Source organism: Eptatretus burgeri, chromosome 10 (genome assembly GCF_056783735.1).
Source record: "Eptatretus burgeri isolate ZD-2024b chromosome 10, Ebu_testis_v1, whole genome shotgun sequence".
NCBI classification, from domain to species: domain Eukaryota; kingdom Metazoa; phylum Chordata; class Myxini; order Myxiniformes; family Myxinidae; genus Eptatretus; species Eptatretus burgeri.
In genome coordinates this window covers 61675169-61703004 of record NC_140970.1, presented here as the reverse complement: position 1 = coordinate 61703004, position 27836 = coordinate 61675169, and the positions used below count along the sequence as shown (strand labels likewise).

Below are 27836 nucleotides of genomic sequence, written 5' to 3'. Positions count from 1 at the left end.
AGCAATCTCCGAAGAGAGAATCCTTCTGGGTATATTCTACACTATCACATCCAATCTTACACCATGTATCAAGTCACAAAGGCCTCCGTGACTGTTCTGCATTGCGCTTATCACATACACAAAGCAAAGTCATAATACAAGCAATCGTCATAGCGTATTATTCTTGTAATATAGTTACACCTGATCGTGCCCTCCAGCCTTTCAAGATCGGCACGGTGCCGAACAGGCCTCCCAGTTGTGAAATTATCCTGCTGTGTGAGGTTTGCTTTACACTCTGTCCAGGAACCCAGAAAGCTTTCTATATTTTTACAATTCCACGTTTCATGGTCTCGATGGCACACTGGCCCGGCACTAACAGTCTCAGTCGTTTTCTCTGGCTCGATGGCCGCAGGTGAAATAGACTGACTCGGCCAAATGCCTCGTGCATTCGACTCAATGCGGTGAAAGCCCAAAGGCTGCAGACGGCATCTGGAAGGCCCGGATGCTTAACAAGCGTAAAGGAATCTCTTTTGCAAGATCGAGCGGCGACGGAGAGGCGGACTTGGCTATCAGGCAGAGCGTTTCTCAATGGAGGTCCACAAAGCATCCTGTCGGTGGCAAGACTTATGCTTTATGCCTGGCTCGGAGCAGAGAGGATTCCTATCCTCTTTTTTATACATGACATAAAGCCATGCAAGGTGGGAAAACTGGAAGCAAGCCAGAGGTACTTTGTCATTTCCTCATTCCTTTCTCCATGCCCCCTCCCCAGTGTCTCAGTCTCAGTCTCAGTCTCAGTCTCAGTCTCAGTCTCATCAGCATGTTCTTTGTGAAAGGTCTGCACCTCAAAAGCAGATGCTTTTTCAAATGCACGGGTTTAGCATGGCAGTGTGAAACAGATAGAGGGTCAAATAGGCATTCATAGGTTGAGCTAAAATGGGGAAAATAAAATTGAGGGAAAGTAAGAATGATCAAAGAGAGAAAGGAGATTGGAGAAGGATGGAGGGATTGCAGAGAGAGGTACAGAGCACACTGGAAAACGGTTGGGTGGGTGGAAATGCGACGATTAAATAATTAATACATGACCCCATACTGTAAGGTGAAAAAAAAACATTGAAGAAGAATCTTGAAGGATGAATCATTTCCCATACCTTTTCCTTTGTATAGAAATCGAGGATTCGAGGTAAACATGTTACATCACAGCAGCTTCATACGGTGCCCCGATGGGCTTGCCTTCACCATCAGTGTAGTTCCTCATACAACAAAGCCAAACAACTAGGGAGAGGTTGATGTTTTAAATCCAACACGTTAAAAATGTAGAAAAGTTATTGTGTAAAGTGGGTAATTCAGAACAATATTTAAATTGAGAAAAACGATCGGTGTACGGCTGAGCTTGTTCGTCCATCCTGAACTCAAAGACTACGCGGTTTCGGGCATAAAATCATGTGATGTTGAGATGCAATTTGGTTGGTCTCTTCGGTAATCTGATCTGAACTCTACGACTTGTGAAACTGGGATCTCAGGTTAAAATCAAGCATGGATCCAGGAAATGAAATGTGAGGGTGATCATAAAAACAATCCCATAACCACAAATACAAAACACACACACACACACACACACACACACACACACACACACACACACTTGTATTTATGGGAAAGATCAAACACCTACATCACCAAAGTATAATTTTATGATAAAATAACAGTTTGGCCCAAAAGTAAAAGCATAAACAACGTTTTACAATCCTTTGTGGTTCATACTTTAGGGTCATGCAAAGTTCCGATCTCAACGAGTCAAAAAGTTCAGTAATCACTGCCGGAGCACCCAAGGATGACGCCACTAATTTATGATGATCATCCAAAGCGCAAGTAGGTTAAGTGCAGCAATTTCAGTTTGCTTTGAGCAAAATTAAAATTAACCAGCCTTGGTGGTGTCATGGTTCGAGAGTCAGGGAGCTCGGCGGTTCAAATCCCAGTCAAGTCATATCAAAAACTTTAAAAACAGCACATGCTGCTTCCTTGCTCGACGTTCAGCTTTTAAACGGATAAGAGCACGCACAAACCCCATAATTTGGCGTCCATGGGGAGGAGGAAATTCCTCCTTAGGAAATGCCCTGCTGAGCACGGTGAGAAAGGTGCAGCCTTTCCCCAGCATGCCCAAGGAAGTGACATCACTTCCCTCAAGCTCAGTCGTTGTTAGTGTCGTCTAACAGTCCTATGTTGTGTCTCGTGTATTCGTGTGTATGTCCACATGTGTGAGATGAGTGTGTGGCAGCACCACTTCAAGCGTAGGATCCTGTAAAAAAAAAAAAAATATATATATATATATATATATATATATATATATATGCACAAAATAATAACTTGATACAATTGCACCATCGAAACTCAATGCAATATGGTTTACTTAATCGGTATTCTGCAAATGGTGAAATGACTGACCGTCGCACTCTCTGGGATCATACATTTTGGGATTATTACGTCAAACAAGCAGAAATTCTGGGATTTTGAAAACGAAGTAAGATCAGGAAAGTAGGTTGACAATGTGACAACCAACGATGGAGGCCCGCTTACGCATTTGGAAGTTTCATGTTGGTATTTTAAAAAAAATATGTTTAGTCTCTAATCTATGTAATCATCACTTTCAAGACCGACATTGATTCATAATTGAGTTTAATAAACACATGATGCAGATATCTCGGGGAGGTTTTGTCACGTGCTTGCTTTATCGGCCATCTCGAGCTCTTGGCAAACCAGCAAAGGAACAGAACCTCTCCGTTACCACTCGGCTCATTTTGGGCATTTTAAACATTAATCGGAATTTGGAATCTTAAACTTCATATTGGACTTTGAAATAGAATTGGCAAAGAAAGCTGCTATTTGAGAGAATTCTGGTAAGTGTGTTTCGTTACCGGAGTGATGTTTATTTCGATTTGCTGGAGGCTTTTTGTTTTTTTAATTCAAACAGTTCGACCTTGGGGGATTTAAGTGGAATAATTAGCTCCATGGATTCCTGACCTACCTGGAAAGACAAATGGGGGTGCTGCTAATGGAGTGATTTTAGAAAACTGGTGGGGGTCATGGGGGGAATAATAGCCTCCACCCACCCCCATCCTCCTCAACCCCCACACTCTTGCGTACCAATTGGTGGGTCCAATCCTGCCTTATATCCCATATAGTATGTTCATTTGTCCATTAATTACAAATTTGGGAGTCTTTGTAAATGATGTAATACAATGCCTCCTAATGTCCTCATGATGAGTATAAGCTTGTCTATGAACCTTAGATTGCTGTTAAAAAAAGAAAAATCCCATCACCTTCGTAAATGTACGTTGAGTAAAACAAACAAAGGCCTACATATACTGTTGGTCAGTACAAAGTGAATGGCAATGCTCGGATTTGAACATTCCATGTGCATCAATAATTACTCATATTATAACCGAGAAAGTAGAATTTGACGCGAATGAATCGATGGATATGGCACCACCCACTGTTACGGTTGATCTCAATTAAAGGTCACTTGAAAAATTAAAGATTCTTTGAGAGAGAGAGGGAGAAAAGACAGATATGTAGAAAAGAGATATCAGATGCTTCTAGCTAAAGTTATGGTCTGCAGAATGATTTTCAAATGGCACATGACCCGTTGAACCCCAAATTGAATCCGTTCATCGTTGTGTCGCAGTCGACACTTGTGTCACATTTCGTTGAAATCCCTTCTGTGGTTCACAAGTAATTTTCGTAAGAAAAGTTTGCAATTGAAGGTCACATCATGACCTTTGTCCTGTTAATTAAATTTTTTTATTAGTTACTCTTTGTATTATAGTTCATACGTGTGTCAAGTATGGTTGAAATCTCTTGAGTGGTTCATAAGTTATTGCAGTAACATATTTTTGATGAAAGAGCACTTGATCTTAGGCCTTTGACATGTTGAACCCAAAATTTAATCAGTTCATCTTTGTATTAGAGGCCACATTTGCCAAGTTTGGTCAATATCCCTTCAGCATTTCATACAGTGAGTTATCGTGGTAATATAATGAAAATCTGCTACTTTCAGCTAAAGGTCACATGACCTTTGACCCCAAGATATTATCAGTTCATCTTTGAGTCAGAATACACCTTTGTACCAAGATTGTTTAAAAAAAAAATCCTTTCAGCAGTAACAAAATCATCACGGAGGGATGAACGGACGGATGACCAGAAGACATAATGCCTTTGGCAGCGGGGACATAAAAACATATCCTGACAAAGGTACAAGGCTAATTAGTGAGCATTGTTAAGAAAATTATGTTTATAACCGACACTTCACTCACGAGTCCATAATGGGGGTGTCACTTGATATCACAGCTTTACATTACCTATCATTCATTGAACAAACAATGAGTCTTTCACTCAAACATGTATGGAACACACAATTAGAGTTCCTGGGAACAGTTCACAGGTGTACATACTGAGAACTCTTATTTCCTTTCTCATTCATTGTACTGATATGCAGGTTTTAGGGTAAAGCACACCACTACATCATTCATTTAAAATCATAATCTCGTCATTAACCCACGATGGGGCATCAACGCGTATGGGGTCTTGTATTTTGGGCGCTGTCGGTCCGTCTGTACGTCCATCCGAAACCCCTACGTCGACTCAAAAATGACTGGATGCATTTTTCATATTCAGAACGTGTATGTAATTACATCTGGGTTTGAAACATGTGAAATGATCTTGGGATCAGAGCCAAAAGTCACGGGACACAATTATATTTCTACGTTTTGGCAATTTTTTGAAAAACAATTATGGAGCAGATTTCATATTCTTCCGGGAACCATTATTTCTGTATTTATTTTATATCATTTCCCATTGTACAATGTACATACCACTTTGAAGCATTTATTTTCTTTATATGCACTTTACATTTTCCACTTACAACATACCACCTTGAAATATTTATTTATTTATTTATATACACTGTACCATCTCCACAACTGACAGACCACCTTGATTTTATATTTACTAGCGTGGATTGGCTCGCTACGCTCGCCTCTCCGCACGTCGTTGCAGAGATTGACGTCACAGATTTGCTGTGTTGGCATTATTTACACCAATCATAACACAAACGTTTCTTTTCTACAAATATATTTGTAATATTGGTGATATATTTATTTGTTTGAAATTTAATTTGTGATTTAAGAAGATCCAAGTGGTCTCAATGGTCAAGGGTCTAAGCTGTCTCATCTGTCTGAAGGGTGTAAGGGGTCTAAATGGTGTTGAGGTCTCAGGGGTCTAAAGAGTCTTGGGGGGTCTTTTGGGACTTTTGGGTCCACGGGAACTTTTTGGACTTTTGGGTCCTCGGGGTATTTTGCATCTTAAGGATCCTCAGGGTCTTAGAGGGTCTTCAGAGGACTAATGGGGTATCAGCAGTCTAAAGGATCGAAAGGTACATTCCAATAGTATGGAAATAATAGACATATAGTCATACGGCTGGACAGACGGGCGGAGGGAAGGAAGGATGGACGCACGCCAAGACCAAGCTCCTTTTATAATTTAGATTTACATACCCTTTTTAACCATTCTCCTACCTTATAGCATGTTCGAGAAAGAATCTGTGGGAATTAATCTGAGATTTCTGAATGCTTTCTGGGATCGCATCTCATTACGTCTATTTAACCTCGAATGAAGTGTTTTTGAAAATATATATTATAACCAAACTATTTATCTATATCTTGGTTTCCAAAATACCAGTTGAAGGCAAAATGTGATCTCACATGTCCATTGTATTTGAAGGAAACTAGAAAGATTGTTTAACATGACTTTATGGTGTGTGTGTGTGTGTGTGTGTGTGTGTGTGTGTGTGTGTGTGTGTGTGTGTGTGTGTGTGTGTGTGTGTGTGTGTGTGTGTGTGTGTGTGTGTGTGTGTGTGTGTGTGTGTGTGTGTGTGTGTGTGTGTGTGTGTGTGTGTGTGTGTGTGTGTGTGTACATTGGATCAATTTCTGCTGTAATTATCAGGTTCACCTCCTTTTCACAAAATCCTCAATATGAGGTGCAATAAGAATACCACAATGTTTGAACTAGTGCCGTCGCTCTGTGTTGGTGAACAAGATAGATGATGGATTTCATTAACTAAGAGTTGGTAAGAATATGTTTACCACCATTTATGGGAAATGAGGAGGAGCTGATATTTCTGGGGCTAGTATTTTGTTGGAGAAAAAAAAAAAAAAAGATGAGCTTTTTTTTTTTTTTGCTCCAATGAAGGTCTGGTACTCGAAACCTTTCTGCCAACACGAAAAAAAACAAGAGTGCAAGTGAGCACAATATACGCCCGAACAAGAAGGTATATCCAGAATTGTGCTACTACATGGAAAACAGCATCCTGGTTGCCATGGCAACCACTTTAGATAACAAACGTATGTCGCAACACACCGTCTCCACAGTCTGTACCTATGTACCAAATATGAACCGTGAAAGTTGAAAACTTTGGGAGTTAGAGTGCGGACAGGAACGGACGGATGGACAGAGACAGACAGAGACGGACGGACGACCGGTATCACATAATACGCCCCGATATATATATATATATATATATATATATATATATATATATATATATATATATATATATATATATATATATATATATATATATATATATATATATATATATATATATATATATATATATATATATATATATATATATATATATATATCGGGCGTATAAAAATGAAGAAAGTTAATAAAGCTCTACTCTCTGAGGAAAGACTAATGCTTGAAAAAAATCAGGCAAACCTCATTTCTCAATTGTGGAATCAATAGACTTTCTCATTGATAAAATCCATTATTGTACAATATCGTCTACTACAACATGCAAACCTATTAAAAGGTTTTGAAGAATATCATCATTAGGCAATGAACACGTGTGGACACTCAAACATTCTAGTTCTAGGACCCTTGATGTGCATGGGTTCATTCGGAACCATGAAATTTGATCCTTCTCCTATATTGTCAAAATATCATTTTTTCCACTTTGTAAAGAAACAGCTTAGTCATTCAATTGTCACATTAATGTACTGTACATAGATGTGCTGGTTATCCCAATCGATTAATTTTGTTTGTTTGTTGTGACAGCAAAGATGCCACATTCATAACTGCGCACAGTATTTGATCGCGCTCATCTAAGACTATATGTGCGGAAGCTCTGAAGTTGGTTCAGGTCAAAGGAATGTAAATGAAACGATACCTGGATGGTATGGACAATAGCAGGAATTGAAGCAGTATAGCTGAGCACGCAGATCTCCAACTCAAAGTGCTCGTCTCCATCATCGCGGTCGAGAGAGACGGCAGTTTCTAGTCGTCCGTTGTGCCTCTCCAGACGGAAGAGGTGTGCAGACAGACGACCGTCGACACTATGAGCAGCAGTCAGGTAATACTCAGTCGTGATGGAGGCAGAGCCAGGCATAACTGTTACTTCACTCATTATATCACCGGCTCGTGCTCCAGCCTGCTCTGCCAAGAACATAAGCAGTGTCCCAGCTGGCTGTTCTTCCTGCACGGATGTGCGGAAATGGATGGGAGGGCCATAGGTCGAGGGGCTCAAGATGACTGCGAGGCGGATATGCGACGGTGGCATTGGAGGCGAACCACGGTCTGATGCTGTGACTTCAACCTCAAGAACCGGTCGTCCAATCTGCAAGGTCGAAGCCATGGTGAGGTGCAATGCACCGGTGAATGAGTCCAAACTGAAATACGCTACATCATCATCTCCAGGAGCTCTCAGGTTGTAGCGAATATCACCATTATGACCGGAGTCAGCATCGTGAGCAGAAAGTGCTGCGAGAACGGCACCAGAACGAGCCGCTTGAAGCCGAAACGCTGGAGGTGATACAAAAATGGGTCGATTGTCATTAACATCAGTCAGGGTAATGGTGATATTGGTAATTGCTGAAAGCCGAGTCAAAACTTGCAATGCCTGGTCTGTAACACAAACAGTCAGTAAAAAGGTACCGGCACCACGGCCTTCTCGGTCAAGAGCAGAGGCCACACGAATGATACCAGATATTGGATCGATGGAAAATTTGTTTCCTGGTGGGATCTGTTGGATGAGGCTGTAACGCAGATCTCCATTGGGGCCTGTGTCAGAGTCTTGAGCTGATGCAGGTGCCACAGACATACCTGAACAAAAAATCACGTACTAGTTAACTTAAAAATCATGACAGACACTCAAAGTACTTGGCTGTGAGTGAAATCACTCGAGGCTTTCGACTTACACAATAACCGTAGGAATCAATGCGGTTCACTTATCGATACCGTTTCCTATTTTCATTTTCATGCTATTAACTTTTTAATGCAAGGCTTCAAGAGTGAACATTCAATGATCAATTTAAGAAGTGCATACTTATTTAAAAAAAATTATCCAAATTAAACGTCTAGTAGCAAACCCCAAGAGAGCAAGGTTCAAACAAGTACACAGGATGGAGAGAATCGGATCGGTCAGGAAAGTTTGCGAGTACAAGTTGATGAACGAATGCATAAGAATTATATTCTACATCAGAAAAAAAATGACAATGTCCACAATTGTTAGTAAAAGGACCAAAGAAAGGTGCGAGATGTTAAATGTACCTGCAAAAGGCTGCTCATGGTGTGGCTTTGGCGAGAGACAATAAAAATGGACGTTTTAATGATATGGGGCAGAGGTTGTGGGAAAGGTGAAGTCAGGGGAAGGAGGGGAGGGCGCATTGTGAGGTTGAGACCTTTTTACATTCATAATAAATCGGTGGCTGTTGAAACAACAATGTATGACGTGAATTAAACAATCTGGAAGCCGATGAAAATGGATAACCCTGTGGAGAGGAATATAAAAATTTGAAGACCATACATACCAATGGGTGAGTCCTCCGCAATCGAAAATGACACCTTGCTGCGCAAGAATGCAGGCGCGTTGTCATTGACATCGAGTACTCGGACAAGGAGTGAGGCCGTAGCTGTCCGAGATGGCCGCCCGTTGTCTTCAACCATCACTTTCAGGCGATATTCGCTTTGCAATTCAAAATCAAGTGGACGAACTAAGAGGATGTGACCTGTGGCCGAGTCGATGTGAAAAAGATGATGAGCAGGATCCCCCCCTTCGGTTATCAATGTGTAACGGAGTTCTCCATTAGTTCCAACATCGCAGTCATGGGCAGTGACAGTCACAATAAGTGACCCGGGCCTTGCATCCTCTGGTATGTCTGTTGTAAATGAGACTGCCTGAAAAATTGGATCACAGTCATTCTCATCAAGAATCGATATCAAAATCAAGGCTGTGCTCGACAGTTGCGGCTGACCTTGGTCTGCAGCAGTCACATTCAGCACGTAGATTTCAACGTCCTCTCGGTTCAAGGGCCCTGCCACCTTCACTTGCCCTGTACTTGCGTCTATAGCAAAAGGAGCATGCGCTGGGTTTGAAGACGTTATCGAGAATTGGATCACAGCATTGGATCCCATGTCGGCATCAGTTGCTGAGAGTCGGGCTACAGGCGTGCTCATTGTTGCTCCTTCAGAAATAGCTACACGGTAAATGTGAAGAGAAAAAACAGGTGCATGATCATTTTTGTCCATAACATGCACGCGAACCTTCGCGTGACCTTGAAGTGCCTGTGGCCAGCCCCCGTCAGTAGCCAGAACAATAAAAGAATAGACTGATGAGTGGGAATCTGCTTCCCGGTCCAATGACCGCTGTGTGCTAAGCAGACCACTGTGGATGTCTAAGCTGAAGTCAGGCTGTGGAGTCTCAAGGGTATAGAGCACTTCTCCACCAGCACCATCATCAGCATCTGTTGCATGGATGTGACCTATCTTACACCCCGCAAGACCGCCCTCCATCACCTCAAAGTCATAGACCGCACTTTCAAAAACAGGCTGATTGTCATTTTCATCAATAACATGCACATGCACCGTGACCATACATGATTGAGGGGGGTTTCCCGAATCGTATGCCAGCACATTCAGGTCATATTTCGATTGACGTTCTCGATCCAAAGCGGATCGTATATAAAGCCAGCCATCAGGAAAGATTCCGATGGGACCACTCCTATCTGATTTGCTTGACAAAGTGAAGCGAACTGGACCGACATCGTCAGGATCGGTCGCCCGCACTACCAAAAAGCGGGTATTGATAGCAACATTCTCTATCACTTCAGCCACGTAGTTGCGCTGCTCAAATATAGGGGGGTGTTCATTTTTTGCTGGAAGAGACACCTCAAGAGTGAGAATACTTGAAAGTGTGGGTATGCCATGATCCCTTGCCATAACTTCTACTATCAGAGTGCCAGCAACACCAGGCCACCGATGTCCAACCAGTGTGACCAATCCAGTATTGGTGTCCACATGGAAAAGTCCACTGGGGTTGTTTTTAAGTGAATAGGAAACAAGACTATTGGGGCCTGGATCCAAGTCAGTAGCTGAAGCTCGATAAACAATTTGCCCAGGAACAGATTCTTCATCCAGTGCAACGTGATCTTTTGGTAAAATAAATGTTGGTACATGGTCATTTTGGTCAATTATGCTAATATTGATATGTGTATCTCCAGCCGCGAGGTCTCGCCTGGCTACTAATGTGAGTCGATATGTTTCTTGCGCTTCTCGATCAGGTGGCTGAGCTACTGACAACATACCGCTGAGGGGGTCCACATTGAATACTCCTGTTGGGTCACCCTTGAAAATGTAATATGAAACACCTTCAGGAGAACCTGCTGTCAGACTCACTTGACCCAAGACAGTTCGAAATGGTGCATTTTCAAAAACAGCAAATGCATAGGTTGACTGCTTGAAGGTCAGACTGTAATCATGGGCCACAGGGTAGATCATAACTTCAGCAAGTTGTTCAGCATCCTGACCACCCTCATCCCTGGCTGTCACCAGTAATTTATATGTTTTTGAATGATCTAGTGGCTCTCGTAACGATATACGCCCAGTAGCAGCTTCAATTTCGAAGTGTCCACCAACAGGTGCAGCGAAGCCATAGAGAACCGTGCCATTACGTCCAGCATCTGGATCAAAGGCAACAACGGTCGTCAAAAATGTCCCACGTGCTGCTCCAGGCTGCACGACGGTAAAATATGTGATGGGTCGAAAAACTGGTGCATGATCATTCACATCAGCAATTGTCACGTGTAAAAAAGCCTCGGCAGAACGAGATGGCTGGCCTCGGTCCATAGCTGTCACAGTAAGTCCATGGTAAGCTTTGTGTTCCCGGTCCAGCACACGTGTCGTGGTAATCTTACCCGAAGCCTGGTCAATATGAAAGCCTGCACCACTCGGAAGCAGACCATAAAAAACAGTGCCATTGAGATCCTTGTCGCTGTCATGAGCAATCATCCAAGTTACCACCGTTCCAGCTGGCGCATTCTCCTCAACCACAACTTTGCGGTTTTCTTGCTCAAAACTAGGGGAATTGTCGTTCAAGTCTTCGACAGTAAGGCGAACAAGAACATGAGCCGAGGGACCACCAGATTGGGCCCGCACACTAACATTAAGCGCAAGCTCAGCAGCACTTTCACAATCCAATTCTCGTGCTGTTGTCACAAGTCCTGTTGCTCTATCAACAACAAAGTATCCACCGACTCGACTGTGTCCAGACACAGAATAGTGTAAGGGTCCATCTTCACTATGTGCAGAAACAGCAGCCACAAAACTCCCAATGGGAGCATTCTCTGGGAGACGATTCTTATACATGGTTTTGGAGAAGGTTGGTGGAGGTCGAAGAGCTTCTTTAGCTGGATCACGAACAATGATGAGGAGATGAGATGATGTAGAGCGAGCCAATGGTGATCCACGATCTGAAGCTACCAATGTCAGGTTGTACATCAACTGAGCGTCCCGAGAGAATGACTCTGCCACTGCAAAAAAAAAAAAAGAAGAAAAAAAGACAATTACACTTCATTTGTGACTGTAAGTTTGATTTATCACGTCCGATCAATATGCACAAACCCTGGGGATAAATTAATCTCAAATGATACTCAACTTCGACAAAAAATAAACCGATATACGAGGATCTTTTCTTCACCTGCACGAGATCATATAATTAATTATGTTATTGTCGGATAAATCTGAATTGATGTAATTTTGTCATGGAGCTGCCATTCCATACACCTGTTATATATGAACAACTTTGCAATTTGGTCACACAAGTGTAACAAAAGTTTTTTTTTTATCGTTGCAAAGGTTGTACTTTTGAAAAGAACAATCCAAGTAAACAAGGTGCAGGACTTACACCAAAAGTCTCCCCTTAAAAGTACTCCTAAAATCAGGGAATGATTGGATAATAGCCTGGAGGGCTGATGCATAACTTGATCTTATATCAGTGTAGTGTACTTTTGCATCATGAACTTTGTTCCATTTACTTGTCCATCCAACAGCAGTAGTGTAGGTGTGTTTGTTTTTTTTTAATCTGATAAAGTTTAAGTTACAATGAGGTGCAGCCCATTTTGAAGGCCTACCTTTAACGAGGCCTAAGCCTTGGACAGCTGGTGAGCCCTCCAGCATGAAGTGAGCCCACTCGTTACCGCTAGCAATGCTGAGTACGGGACCACGTCCAGGTCCAAAGCCGTTGGCTTCATCCGAATCGACATCTGTGGCTGTGACCAGTGCAACCACTGTGCCAGGTGGAGCTCCTGCAGGATTGTAAAAAATATATATTAAGAACAGTTAAAAGATTGAATTAGACAAGGCCATTTAGTCCTGCAGCATAGTCTGATATTTCAGATCAATTGTTCAGATTTGCATAAAAGCACCAAAATTGGTACACATGTAGAATAATGTAATTCCGAACAATTCTAGACATGGAGCCACTCGAGATTGTGCCTTGGTCAGCTTCGGCGACCATTTTACAAAATGGCCGCCATTCGACTTTAGCGAAATTGGCTATATGCTCTTATTTTCTTATTGTATTGGTGGTAGATATAAGGAAAGTGTTAAATTCAGTAAATTGACCATGAAAAGGTGTATTCAAATATTATGAGCCAGTATTTTCGGTAAAAAAGCCATTATTTGATTTGTAAATTGCTGCTCTCCTGAAACTTTTCGCTGAAAAGTACCCATAATTGCCTGGAGAACAAGAGTCAAATGATATTCATCACATACAATGGGTTTGGAATCAACAAAAATTGCATTATAGATTAAATACTTTACTCTATTTTGAAAAGGGAACTGATAATCGTGATAATGACAAACTCAGAAAATGTAGTCAAATTATTGCACACTTCACTCTGAAGTGACTACGGTTTACTGTCTACTACCATTGTACCAGGACACATGGTACACCCATACATCAGTCTAGTACAATACGAGGTCTGAGCTCAAGTGTACTGGCTCTGGATCAAGAAGTCAACACTTTTACAAGCAATGCGACTTTGCATTTGCACATTCTAAGCTAGGCCGATATCTCAGTCTGTGTCTACTACGTCTGTCTACTGGCATTCTCCTTCCCAAGCACACAGTCCAGTGCATGGCAGATTAGCCTTCTTGCATTTGCAGCGGTTTCTACACCCTTTTTTGCAGCCGCACAACACCAACTCAAAGCAGCTTTTTGAAGCCTCAGGGAGTGTGGTCCAGAGTGGTTCGTAGGACCCATCCTCTGTTTGCCGCCAGCCCCAGCTTGTTGGTGATGGAAGCACGGGTTGAGGGACCAAGACCTGCCCCAGACATAGCCACCCTGGAAGACATCTCTTCACATGCTGTTCCAAAGCATCGTAGGTAGGTGGGATACGCTGGACGAAGTTTCTCTTGGCGAGGAGTTTCTTTCTGGCCTCGTTGACGTCCGTATATGGACTGGTGCGGTCATAGAGGAGCACCACAAACCTTTCAATGCAGTGCATTGTGTCATCCTGGGTGTTGACTGGTGTCGTGGTCAGGGTCACAAGAGAATCTGTCAGTTCTGGAAACGAGTTCCATGTGGCCCAGGCAGATTTATTCCCATGCTCCACGAATGCTGATACCGTGTCACATCCGATCATGGCGTGGAAGACAGGAAGGGCACGTGCCTTCTGTGGACCGAGGGAGGCAGCTATTTCATGGGCAGGGATGTAGCGGTAGTTGTTGCCCGTCCCAAAGGCAATCCAGAGTTCATCCACGCATGGTAGTGCCTGGGCTACTATCACCACCAAGACGACAACGTCGGTGTCTACGGTTCGAACTTGAATCCGACGGTGGTCATGTTCTGCAGCATGGGCCACATGTAGCATGATGCAAGTGTCCGACTCTTCTTGACCGCATGGAGCCAGAGAGCTTTCATCTTCCTGCCTTGGAAGGCAAATGACTGCTTCACCATCACTGACTACCAGCTCCTTTGCCTCGTCATGGAAGGACTGCACCAGCACATCGAACAGGAAGATGAAGAGCTCCACCTTGTTTGCGTCGACACGTTTTGCGTATAATAAATCAACGCAAATGACATTTGTATTGTTTTCCTTTGTAAATGCACATCACATGGAGTATCTATCACCTCTGAGAAACCTACAAAGAGAATAACAATGACAAATATCCCATGTTGTCAAAGTAGAATGGCGGCCATTTTCCAAAATGGCTGCCAAAGCTGACGAAGGCAAAATCTCGAGTGGCTCCAAATCCAGAATTGTTCAGAATACATTGGTCAACATATGTACCAATTTTGGTGCTTTTATGAAAAGTCGAACAATTGATTTGCTATGCTGCTGTACTAATTGTCCTTGTGTTGATGTATGAAAAACATGTTTCTCTCTCAAATAAATAAATAAATAAATAAATAAAATTTGCTAATAAGAAAATAAAAGTGTCATTACTTCCGCCACCGAAGGTGAAGGTTATGTTTTCACCCCTTTCTGTCTGTTTGTCTGGATACAGGATATCTCAAAAAGTTGTGGACGGATCCGGATGAACTGATTATATTTGGGTGAAGATCCGGATCCGGATCCGACCACTAGAATTTTTTAAGTGATTCTTCACCATTGAGAGATTGGGCCAAACGGATATATAGCGCGATATCTGAAAAAAAGTTGTGGACGGATTTGGTTAAAACTTTGTGTACACGTTGGGTGTGTGACAAGGAAAAATTATTCAATTTTAGTGAAATTCTGCATCTGAATCCAGATCTGATAAATTTTTTAAGTGATTCTTCACCATTGAGAGATTGGGTTAAACTGATATTTAGCACGATATATCAGAAAGTTGTGGACGGATTCCAATGAAACCTGGTGGACAGGCTGGGTGTGTGATCATGCCAAATTGTTTGGATTTTGGTGAAGATCCAGATCCGGATCCAACTACAGGAATTTTTTAAGGGATTCTTCACCATTGAGAGATAGGGATGAATTCTGTGCGGGAGGACGAAAGTCCGAGTCTTCAGGTCCTATGTGCTTCCAGTCTTGCCCTATGGATGTGAGACTTGGACTCTGACCAGGGATCTGAGATGGAGACATAATTCCTTTGGTACCAGGTCTCTGCGGAGAATCCTTGGCTATCGTTGGTCGGACTTTGTGTCGAACGAGCGGTTGCTGAGAAAGACTCAAATGAGATTTGTTCCCTGCATAGTTCGTGAGCATCAGCTGTGGCTGCATAGACATGTGGCTCGTTTTCTTGATGCTGATCCTGCACACCAGATTCTCTCAGTGAGGGAGTCTCGTGAGTGAAGGAGGCCAATGGGCTGACCACATGCCTCGTGGTTGCAGCAGGTTGATCGGCATCTCAAGGAGATTGGGATGGGCCAGGCATTTGCCTGGGGGATGGCCAGATGGAGGCCCCTGGAGTACCGGCGGAAAGTGGACGCAGCAACGCACTGCTCTGGTGCGTGCTCCCATACCTGACCTGTCCCTGAGAGATAGGGCTCAAAAACGATGCATAGCATTTCATTTCAAAAATGTATTGGGCCAGATATGTTCTCGTGAATCAGGCATTACAGGGCGGAGGGGCGCGCTCTTCCGTGTGCCCTTCTAGTTTCTCAAGGATTAATGCATTATTGTATTTATTCATTCTTTCTTTAAAATGGAATAAGCATACCAAACTATGCAGAGCACCTATAAAATTGCTAAATATTCCAAGCAAAAGGTAAAGATAGATGAAAATCCAGTTATAAGTAAAATGCGGAAACCCATAAACTATCCTTTAATTTAAATGAATTGCCAATTTTGTGGTCTTTCTCACATCTGTTTATGGTTTTAATTAAATTCCTTCTAAGCTTCTGGAATAAGCAGTTGGTAGTGTTTTACGTATACTATTTTTTCCAAATTGCAACACATTTTTAGAAGGGGTAGGGTGAAAGTCCGAAGGGGGGTGGGGTGGGAGTCCAGAGTGGGTTGGGGTAGGAGGAGGCAGGAAAATGGGTGAGATGAGGGAGGGGAGGGGTGGGAGGAGGGACCCGGCAACCCAAGGAAGCTAAACAAAGTAAGCCCTTTGCTGTTTCACACTCCACCCAGGTTCCTCTATAGTTGCAGGCGTATTCAAGCAGCACACACATTAGAAACTCAATGCTACACATCCCCATCAGCCACCAGACCAGTTTCATCATTACATGGAGAATCATCAGTGACAGCATATAAAGAGTCGCGTGCCACTGAGGCTGCAAACTATGTACCACACACAATGCCGATAGCAGTTAACATTTTATCTGTTGACAGCTATCGGCACTGCACATGGCACATGTTCAGCAGCCTCAGTGGTACGCCGTCACTGACAATCCACCACCAATAAGCGTTGAAGCCGTTAACATGGCTAATGGGCATGTGTGGCGATGAGTTTCTCGTGCATGCACTGCATGCAAATGTCTGCAGTTGTGGAAGAACTCAGGTCAGGGCTTGTGCAGCTGTCCATGCTTGCTTTCCACAGCTGTCATTGAGTAGAAGACCTGAGTGTATACAGCATTAGTAAAGTATGTATTGTAACAATCACCGGATTCGGACCAGTTTTCTGATCTCAATCCTGATGAACTAACGTTACCATGGATGCCCGGATGGTTACGTGGTCAAATCTAATATCCGCACGATCCCCAATTTAGTGACAGCCCATCAAAAGAGACTACACACCATCCACTGGGAAAGCTTAAACAGTCAATCCTTCATTCTTGGGCAAACAGAAAATTAATGAGAATCTGATGCTACAGCAGATTTGTCCATCAAAAAAGATGGGTCGAGCGATTGCACCCAAGACAAGCCAGCTGTGGTTTTAAAATGCAGCTGTGGTACAGCTGGGTTGAAATGCTGTGGCACAGCTCCTGTTGAAAATGCAAATGTATCAAGTAATAAATCTAAAATCTGTTATAATGTTCAGAGTTACCATGTAATTATAAAAACCATCATGTCCATGAAAACTCGTTCAGGTGATCTCATTAACTGACTCTTTCATACAACAGGTACTTCGACAGACAGAAGTCACGGGACACAAAAAAGAACCTTCTCCTCTCATGACGCCTGCACAGGACCAATCCTGTAAATCGAGAGGAGGACTTTAACCGGTACAGTTTGTGCGGGAAGAAATTATCTGGAAGACCGGCTTTGTCGTATCTCTGGAGCTGCGTGTCTCCTCGCCACTGCAGAACCCCATCTCAGTAGCTCCATCCTACGACTTGAGCTGTTCTCCATCACCCCGCTCTGAACCTGTGACGTGCTGCAGTGAGGTGACCCCCGACCTCTGTATCCAGCTCCAACAACACTGCCCTGGGTCTGAGCTTTCCCGGGATATAATTATGTCACAACCGAGCACCGATTGGCTCTCCCCTCGAACCAACTCATGCCGCGACATACCACGGCTGTCCGGTGGTTCCTTAGTTCAGCATACGGTTGTGGAATGTCCTGGTTGCGTTTGGATGGGAACCGCTCGCTTTCTGTGGAGCGGCTGTCGGCAGTTCATTTTAGGTAAACATTTGACAGATGCCAAAGGAATGATTCAAGAGGTTAAGAAGGGGAGGGAAGAAGAGAGTGGTGATTTCGACACATACGGAGAGGCTCCGAATACATTCATTGACACATGACCTATCGTTTTCACAAAGATACCATACTCTTAAGCTAAACATGTGCTCGTGGCATAAATAGGCTATATTACTCCCATCACAATACCACAAGAACATACACATTCATACATAAAAACATACATACATATACACTACCAGTCAAAAGTTTTCGAACACCCCCATTTTTCCAGTTTTTACTGAAATTTAAGCAGTTTAATGTTTCAATGTACTCTGAAATTAAAGAATAGAACAAATAAACAATTGCAGATAAAAAGGAAATCATGGAATCGTTTTGTTGAAAAAAATTTAATCTAAATTTTTGACTCATCGAAGTAGCCACCTTTTGCAGATATGACAGCCGAACATACTCGTGGCATTCTTTCTGCAATGGAAATCAAATATTGTTCGGAAAGTTCTTCCCAACACTGTTGCAGGAGTTCCCACAAATGTGTTGCACTTGTCGTTTGCTTTGCTTTCACCCTTCTGTCCAGTTCATCACAAACCAGCTCGATGGGGTTTAAGTCTGGAGACAGTGCTGGCCATTCCATGATTTGAAGCCTACTGTCTTGTTCTTTTCTTCTAAGGTAGTTCTGACATAGCCTGGAGGTATGTTTTGGGTCGTTATCTTGCTGTAGGATGAACCCCTGAACAACTCGGCGTAGACCAGAGGGTATTGCATGGCACTGAAAAATGCTGTGGTCGCCCTTTTGGTTCACGGTGCCAGTCACTCTGTGCAAGTCGATCCTCGATCCAAATCGATCTTTTCTACCCCCGATAATCCACCCAAGCCCACTTCCTTCAATTCTCCTGCTTTCCTTCCTGAAAGTCCCTGTAATGTCCATCTTCTCTTCGCCATGTTCCCCGTCCCATCCCCATCCCTCTCCCTTCCACAGTTCATCTAATGTGTCTGTTCCCCACTGTTTTGTCCCTTCCACTCCTGCCCCTCTTGTCTCATGCCTCCTTGCTGTGAGTTGTGTGTTAACTCTCATACGAGCCTCGACCAAGGTATACAAAAAAAAAAAAAATAAAAGTCACCAACTCTAGATCCAGCAAAAGAGCCCCAGATCATCACGCTTCGTCCTCCACGTTTGACAGTTGGTGTCAAACACTGAGGAACCATCCTTTTGCCTACTCGACAGCGTACAAAAACCCTGCGTGATGAACCGAAGATTTCAAATTTTGATTCATCGGTCCATAAGACCTTCTTCCAGTTTTCAGTAGTCCACTGGCGGTGCTTCCTGGCCCAGGCAAGCCTCTTTTTCTTATTTTGCCATCTTAGCAATGGCTTCCTTACTGCCACTCGACCTGTCAAACCTGCAGCTCGAAGTCTTCTCTTCACAGATGAAACTGAGACTTCCTTACTTCGACCAGTGTTAAGCTGTGCTTGAAGCTCCTGTCCTGTGAGCCGCCTATCGCGTAAGCTCTTGATTCTCAGAGTCTTCTGATTGTGTTGTGGCTTTGGGTCTGCCAGACCTCTTCCTGTCAGAGTTTCCTCCAGTTTCCAAGTGCCTTTTGATGGTGAAGGAAACTGTACTCACTGACACCATAGCTTCTTTGCAATTTCTCTAAAGGAAAGACCTTCACTTTTAAGGGTTATAATGGTCTGTTTGTCTTCCTTTGTTAATTGTCTTTTTCTCGCCATTATGATAGCAATATACTACTTCCTGCAGTGCAATATTGTCCAAACAATGCTTCAGAGGGTGCAGCAACACAGTCTGTTCCAACACTGCTATTATACAGACAGAGGGTTTGTAACTAATCAACAAAAGTTGGGACACCTGCAGGAATTGTTTGCATCAACTTTGAAGGCTTAATTTACTTCCATTACTGCAGAACAGCTGCAGTTGCAAACCCATTACTTGTTCCCTGAAAAGGGCCTTTTTAACAACTCTGAAATCTTATATATTATTTCCAAGTTTGTGGTTTCGTGTCACGCTTTCTTCGACTTTGTTCTGCGCTCGAGTAACGTGATATTCGGCTTACATTATCTCAAAGACCATATGAGGTGGATGGTACAAAAAAAAAAGTAAATAAAATGGTTCTGAAACAGTGAAATCGTATTCCACTTACTGCATTAAAGTAAAATTACTACTGATACTCTGCATCAGTTCCTTTCTCAAACACACCCACCCCAACATGTCACGCAGAGCGCGGGTTATGCTAGTTTACATTATTTTTCAGTTTTTGGTAACCTAAACTTTTTTTTTAACCTCTGGCAGTTTACCGCTCAGCTTTGGACCATTCCAGGTTATTTACTGGACTTGAACTGCTTAAATTTCAGTAAAAACTGGGAAAATGGGGGGGGGGGGGTGCTCGAAAACTTTTGACCGGTAGTGTACACACACACACACACACACACACACACACACACACACACACACACACACACACACACACACACACACACACACACACACACACACACACACACACACACACACACACACACACACACACACACACGTCTAATCTAAGCTTGATTTTCAACCTAACTATATACTATCCGTTGGCTGATTGTCAGGCAGGGTGTTGGATCGCAAAGTGCACTTTCCCTCGGAAAGACATAAAACTGGGTTTTCCATCTGTGAGATTCAATTGATGGACGTTAAAGATCTCACAGAATCTCTCATGAAGAGCTGGCGAGGTATCACTGGCACCCTGAACAAATTGCAAACTCTTGACCATATTATCACCTTCAGGTCAAGATCAAGCCTGCCCAGTCAAGTTCATGAAAGGCATGAGACAAAAATCTTTCCCAGCCAACCCCATAATGAAGGTGGGAATAATTGATAACTGGTTGAAAGTGTGTGTGCGTGCGTGCGTGTTTTGGGGGTTTTTTTTCAAAATTCTTTCAATGAAAATTGTGTCCAAAAAAGACAATTAGTGAGACGGATAGATGCATACCGATCTGCTTTTGAAGTACAAGAATTACTCCCAAGCCGTGACCTCTGTCAAAAAGTGTACATTATATCGAGAGCAGCTGGCTGAACAAGAGCTTGTACCATACTATATGTAATCATCAAATTTCACCTTCAACAGCTGTCTCAGCAATGACTCTCCTGCATTCTTACCATCAATTAACTTTGGGTTATCAAAACAAAAATGCACTTTTTATGGATAATGTCTTTTTAAAGAATTATACTCATTTGTCCCTCGTCTCCTCATGTCCTTGTAATACATGTAAAAGTACGGTGATATATGCTGATATCCTTGTCCTGCATGTTATATATGTACAAGTTCCTCCATGAGCCTTCGATCACTGTAAAAATGTTATAATAATAATAATAATAATGATAATAGTAATAATTATTTTTATTATTGTTACTAATATTAATATTATTATTGTTAATGAAAAAACTGATGGAGAAAGGGAGTTGTTGAAAAAGCAAAGAACTACTACTCCTACTCCTACTACTACTACTACTACTTTAATGTCTACGATTATTCCAAGCTTCTCGTGGGAGGGTTTTTGGGCCAAGTCTTTCACGAAGCGGTTGACCAGGACTGATGTATGACTTAAGGGAGCAGGAATTTCTAATTTGTTAAAATTGCTGGTCATAACTCGCCTAGTACTCTTCGCAAAAAGATATGGGATCTTTAACGTCCACAAGCTAATGCTAGTAGTTGATACACCGAGTTTAATGTCCATCCGAGGGACGGCACACACATTAACGAATCACTGTGACTGTGCAATACCAGGATGGCACTTTATAGCTGGGTCGAAATTCGAACAAAGGCTCGACAGCTCAGTGGTGAGTTTGCATCCCACTCGGCTATCCTGCCAGCTCCTGTTGAAAATGCAAATATATCAAGTAATAAATCTAAAAGCTGTTATAATGTTCAAAAGTAATGAGACAAAGCCAACATCACATGGGCAGAAGTGGATAAACAATACATTAGCCCATCCTCCATGCAGCAAAGATGTGATTTTGCAATTGCTTGCGTGTGTGTGCGTGCGTGCCAGCGCGCCTGTGTGTCATTGGTTATCTCCATGATTCCGGTTTCAGAAGGTGGAATGGGAGCGGAGTCCTCCCAGTACTCGAAGTATCCACCTTCGTTTCGGTGAAGGATTGTGATCCATGAGCTAAGTTGTGAAGTTGTGTTGTTCTCAGAGTTTTGTTCAAAGAGCTCTTTTCAGGATGGTCACCGAGCCCCAGACAGCCTCAAACTGTAGTGATTTTGTGGTCATGTTCCCAGAGATAGTTTGTCGGATATTTTTGAGTTTCTTCATCATCATTCTCGTTGCTCCAATGTTGGTGCTCCTCAGCTTCCAGGTATTTTCACTTCATGCTTGAGATCTTGATATTTGGTCATTTTCTTGATTTCTGCATTATTTAGACCAAAATCACTTTGTACTGACACCTCATTTAGCAATGCCTCAAATACCCTCGCCAAAGGATTAGGAGAGGGTATTGCAGTTGGGTCCATTTGAGTGTTTGTCTGTCTGTCTGTCAGCACAGAACTTTTGTGTTTTTCTCTGCAACCACTTGTCAGACTGAGACGAAATGTTCACCATTGGTGTGACTACTCAAGTAGAATGCTTAAGGAAAATTATGATGTCAAAGGTCATGTGATGTGGCAGCCATGTTGGAAAAATGGTAAAACTGAATCTCTCTATCTCTGAAACCACACCAAGGAAAACCAGAGAGTTGGTGTCAAAGCCACCCAATGCTCGCCTGTTTCTACATTTATCGTTTTTAAAAGACTAGTCTAATAATATTTTTTATAAAGCATTGCAGTGAAGTCTGATCCAAATAATTTAAAAACAATATATTTATTTGTATATTGCAATCAGTAAAAAATAGTGTGGTAGATAAAAACATTAGAAAGGAAATAACTTGCACCAAAAACTTTAACATTTTCACACTGATGCTCACGCTCACGCCGAGGGTATCGCTATAGCTCTCTGTTCTTCGAACAGGCGAGCTAAAAATTAAACTTGGCACATAGCAAGTACTCCTCATGGGAGGAATGTGTGATTTTTCTATGATGTTGGAGGTGCCTTCGTTATGACGTCATAATTGCATATGTAAAACACTACATCTGATGAGTATGAAAATTTCTGAAGGTCATCTCGGGATAAAATGGTTCACAATTTTTTTTTTGATGATGGCATTGGTCACGTGATTCAGGAGCCATAATACAAATCAGCTGAAATACAAATCCTATCCAGGTTCTCCCTGATTACTTCATCTTTTCGTTTTGCTTGTTTGGGTTCCTTCTGATGACTCCAATGCAGGACTGTTCCTATTTGGTCTTCCATTTGATTTAAATTGAATTTATTTTAATCCCATTCTGAATTCAATAGACTAATAAAAAAGCGTCGTGGGTCAGGGTCAGGTGTCCGATCAAAGCGGGACGTCTGAGTACCCAGTCATCACTGCCAGCAGTTATGAAGTGGCAGTTCTAATTATTTCTCTTATTAATTATGTAACACACCAGGACAGAAATGCCACAAAAAAACACAAAACACGACACAACACACCACACAAAACAAGTCCTGGCAAGAATCTGCAATCTCTGATTACTTTTTCTTGTTTTCTTTTTTGTATCCAAGTAATATTGTTGCGGGCTGGGTATCGGCTGCGAGCACCACCGCTAGGTGGAACAGTAGGGTCGACTCTGCCAAACACCCGGAATTTATAGGTCGTCACCCTGGATAACTTCGGAGCCGCCGGGTCGCTTATCAGACCGATCACCAATAGGTCGACCACGTGGGATAGGGTCGATTGCCAATTTAAATTTACCTAAATACCCATGTCATCCAAACTACCGGGGAAATTCACCCTCAGCAGGATGTGCACGATCTGGGCCGTTATCGGGCTGGATCCGAGCCGTACCCCGAGCGGAGAGTACTAGAATCCTGCCGGGCCGATTGCACGATTACGGCAACAATGAAGCCTCCTAGTTCCCGTTCGCAGTGCGGCAAACCAATGATAGAAAACACAAAAACGAGCTGATACATTTAACACATGGATTTATTTATAATGAGGGGAAGACCATTATTTAATCATGGTCTTTGACGAGATGAGCGACCCGGACCAGCGTCGCGAGGCGGTCAGAAGACCCAGATGCCAGCGAGAGCGATGGAAGAACCAGGAGCAATGGAAGAATCAGGCGCCAGCGGGAGCGATGTAAGAACCAGACGCCAGCGAAACGCGATGGAAGAACCAGGCGCCAGCGAGACACGATGGAAGAACCAGGCGCCAGCGAGACACGATGGAAGAACCAGGCACCAGCAAGATGCGATGGAAGAACCAGGCGCCAGCGAGACGCGAGCAGGGTTGAGAGCTCTGTCAGCACTCGTCCCGACAACCAAAAACTCTCCTCCTTTTCTCTCGCGCTCGTCCCGCCAACCAAAACTCTCCTCCTTTTTCGATCGCGCCGCTACCTTATTCACCCTTGTCCGGGGGGGGGAGGGGACGCCTCCTCCCTCCCTGCTCTCCCTCACTGGACGGTTTTGGCACGCAAAATGCGCTCGTCGCCCTGTCATTGGCCAAAACAGGCGCCAAGGCCGTTAATTGGACCAGGCGGGGGGGGGGGCGTGACAGCCGTCGCTGCGGACTGCCCTCCAAACAGGCAGTGGAACATTATCCTGCATGGGCTCCGCCCACATACGTGCTGGGTTGCACGTAGGCAATGGTGTCGGTCAGAGCGAGGTGAACGTGAGGGTGATGCTGGTGTTGTTGTAGTTATGAGGGGTGTAAAAATAAAAGAAAACCCTGACTATCAAAGTAACTTCGCAGCGCATGTACATTCAATTGCCCACTAAACAAGAGACGGGGATCTATCTATCAACATGTACTCATCGAAATAACTGAGCTATAAAACCTGTATGTTTAGTGCTCATGGCTTCCAGATTCATAACAATATGTCCGGTCGCAGTGCTTTGTTTTCTCTGTTCATGCTGGATAGGATCATCAGGTCGTATGTGAGCATTATGTCCTTGTTTTCAATGATTGCTTTTGGTTCGCGTTTCCATGAGTTTTCTGGAACTGGGATATTGAAATTTATGCAGATGTGCCAATGGATTACTCCACATACCTTGTTATGCCTTTGTGTGTACAGCTGTTCTGAGATGGGTTTTTTACATCCCAATAGGATGTAAAATAGGAGCTGGCATCCCGATAGGTGACTTGTGCCTTCTGTTTCTACCTTGAAGAATCTACACTTGTCCGATTGACTGAGCCCCATCATTTTATTCAAGCCATTCACGTAGTGTCCTTGGTCTTGGACATTTATAATGATTTGTTCTCCGTTCCAATTGAGCTGACCTCTTCTTGGCCATTCCAGTGATCCTCATTTGTCTTTCCACAATCTGTCCAACTTTTTTTTATAATTCCCTGCTATTTTACCTTTCTTCTAGTTGTTACATATATATATATATATATATATATATATATATACAGTAGACTAGGCGTAAGTCAGCAGCGTGTAACTCGTCACTTCGCCTAAGTCGGCAGCGTCAAAAAGTCCCGAATTTATCTCATGTTAAATCCCTTTGAATAAAGGGTCAGATTTTGTCGTATCTCCTTTTTTTGGGCCAGATATGGCACTTTATACCCTCGTCTCCTCATGCAAGTCACGCAAACAAGCTGTTTGTTAGGGTTTTGTTAGGGTTAGGGTTAGGGTTAGGGTTAGGGTTTGTTAGGGTTAGGGTTAGGGTTAGGGTTTGTTAGGGTTAGGGTTAGGGTTAGGGTTAGGGTTGTATGGGTTAGGGTTAGGGTTAGGGTTAGGGTTTGTTTTGCTTTCCTTTTGCTTAGGTGGATGTAATGTTTCAGTTTGGTGGGTGACATCTTCTATTTGCACCTGTTTTTTGAAATTTTTTACAAGGTGAGTGAAAGATACCTCTTCTGGTTTGTTGTGTTCATGCTTGTATATAAATTGTATTCAGTCGTCTGTTGAACTTTTCACGCAATGATGCCATTGGCATCGGCATCCAGATCAATGGCAGAGATGGTAAAAAGACTCTTTACTTTTGATAAACTGATTCATGAATTCCATCTTTGCTTGATCACTTTCAACCCTAACCCTATACAAAGATATACCTTCGAATATACAAATTATCATGCCGATTCGGATACGACGGGTGCACAGACGTTAAAAAAACATCCCTCTGTAAGTCGTCATCTCTAAGTCGTCACTTCGTCTAAGTCGTCAGATGTTGTCCATTCCCACATAATGGAAACTCAAGTAAATTACCACTCCTAACTCGTCATATGGAACTGCTGCCTCGTGAGAAGCCCGATTTCATGGAATCGTGATGCTCGCTCATTGGTTTACACCGCCAGTGATAGGCTATTTATAACTGCGTACACACGTTGATCGCACTGCAGGCAGGACAATGGCGACTAAGCGTAAGCTTACAACTAAAACCTACCAAGAAAAATACGACATTATCCAGTTTTGCGAGGCAAATCCACTGATGAAGAAAACAGACATAGCTGAGAAGTTGGACATCAAACGGCAGACATTGAACGATATCTTGAAGAATAAGGGCAAGATATTTGGACAAGTGGAGAAGATCGTGAGGCTGGTGGGAAGTGTGAAATGCGTGAAATGTGTGTCCTTTGAAGATGTCGATGACGTGCTCATCATCTGGTTTCGGCAAATGTCGGCTCAGCCAAATATTCGGTTTCGGCCGATTCGGCCAAATATTCGGCCGATACTGTCTTTCGGTGGAGGATTGCCCAGCCAACATCATGCAATACAATGACTGGTTTGAATCCTTTCTCATGCAGCAGATGCCCAAGAGTTTGAGGCATTCAAACATAACGGATTACTTCGCGAAGAAGTAAAGGATCGATCGAGCTTCGTGTTGAAGTCCGATCATGGTTTTATCTTGGCTTGTTTTGTGCATTACCGCACTCACTTACACATAGGCATTGAGTGGTAATCATCACCACGATGACTGTGTGTCATGTAATTTGTCACCATACCATCACCGATGGTATACGAATTGTCTTACAGAGTTGTTCATTATCTTTACTTTTGATAAACTGATTCATGAATTCCATCTTTGCTTGATCACTTTCCAACTCACCAACTCACCCCCACCTATGCCCCGAGGATTGTGTTTTCCTTTTGGTACAATAGCCGGCTCTCACACATATGTGTCCAGGCCACGCGCGACTTCATCCTTCACCCCACAGTCATCATGAATGTTCGCATACGCGTAAGTCGTCACATTTCTAAGTCGTCACTTTTTTCTCGGTCCCGATGGTGACGACTTACGCCTAGTCTACTGTATATATATATATATATATATATATATATATATATATATATATATATATATATATATATATATATATATATATATATATATATATATATATATATATATATATATATATATATATTGTTGTGGTTGACGAAATTCACAAACCACCATTCAGGTCCCTTAGGCGAGATATCTCGGTAAGTATATGTGTAGTTAGGCCCAAACCCGTTGTCTAGAGGGAATAAATGTCATTCATGCGGGCTGCGACTCTTCAGGATAGCCGTTTTTCTTTTACTATCTTTATTTTGGACCAGCCGCCATTATTACCAACACCAACCACGTCTCAACAGCCATCACACAACAACCACCAACTACAACGCGGCCATCACAACAACCACCAACCACAACGCCGCTTCACCACAACCGCCACGACCTTTACCGTCACAACTCGCCACCATCGCATCACCGTCATCTCGCGCCACTCGTGGGCACCGATGCTGGACTCGTGCGGGGCGCGCACCGAGCAGCGTGTTCAAAAACATCACGGACTTTCCGCAGAAAAACGGATCAAAAACGACTCACGCCCACTTTTGTTCCGTCCAATTGGTGAGCGAGGGGCGGTTTGGCCCCGCCTCCAGGGCGTTGGAGGGCGGTCGCTATATGCAAATTCATGGATCAAAAAGCATTCACGCC

General features: G+C 43.0%; 1 protein-coding gene across 2 annotated transcripts in view; it reads right to left on the bottom strand.

Annotated features, from left to right (window-relative positions):
* The window catches only part of FAT4 (FAT atypical cadherin 4), a 359998-nt gene that overhangs the window by 323571 nt on the left and 8591 nt on the right, over nt 1-27836 (bottom strand). For both annotated transcript variants that reach the window (XM_085898643.1, XM_085898642.1), the window contains exons 3-5: nt 12444-12617; nt 8847-11843; nt 7208-8139 (exon numbers count right to left, since the gene is read on the bottom strand). In XM_085898643.1, coding sequence (XP_085754769.1) covers nt 7208-8139; nt 8847-11843; nt 12444-12617 — 4103 coding nt within the window. The remainder of the gene's footprint in view (nt 1-7207; nt 8140-8846; nt 11844-12443; nt 12618-27836) is intronic.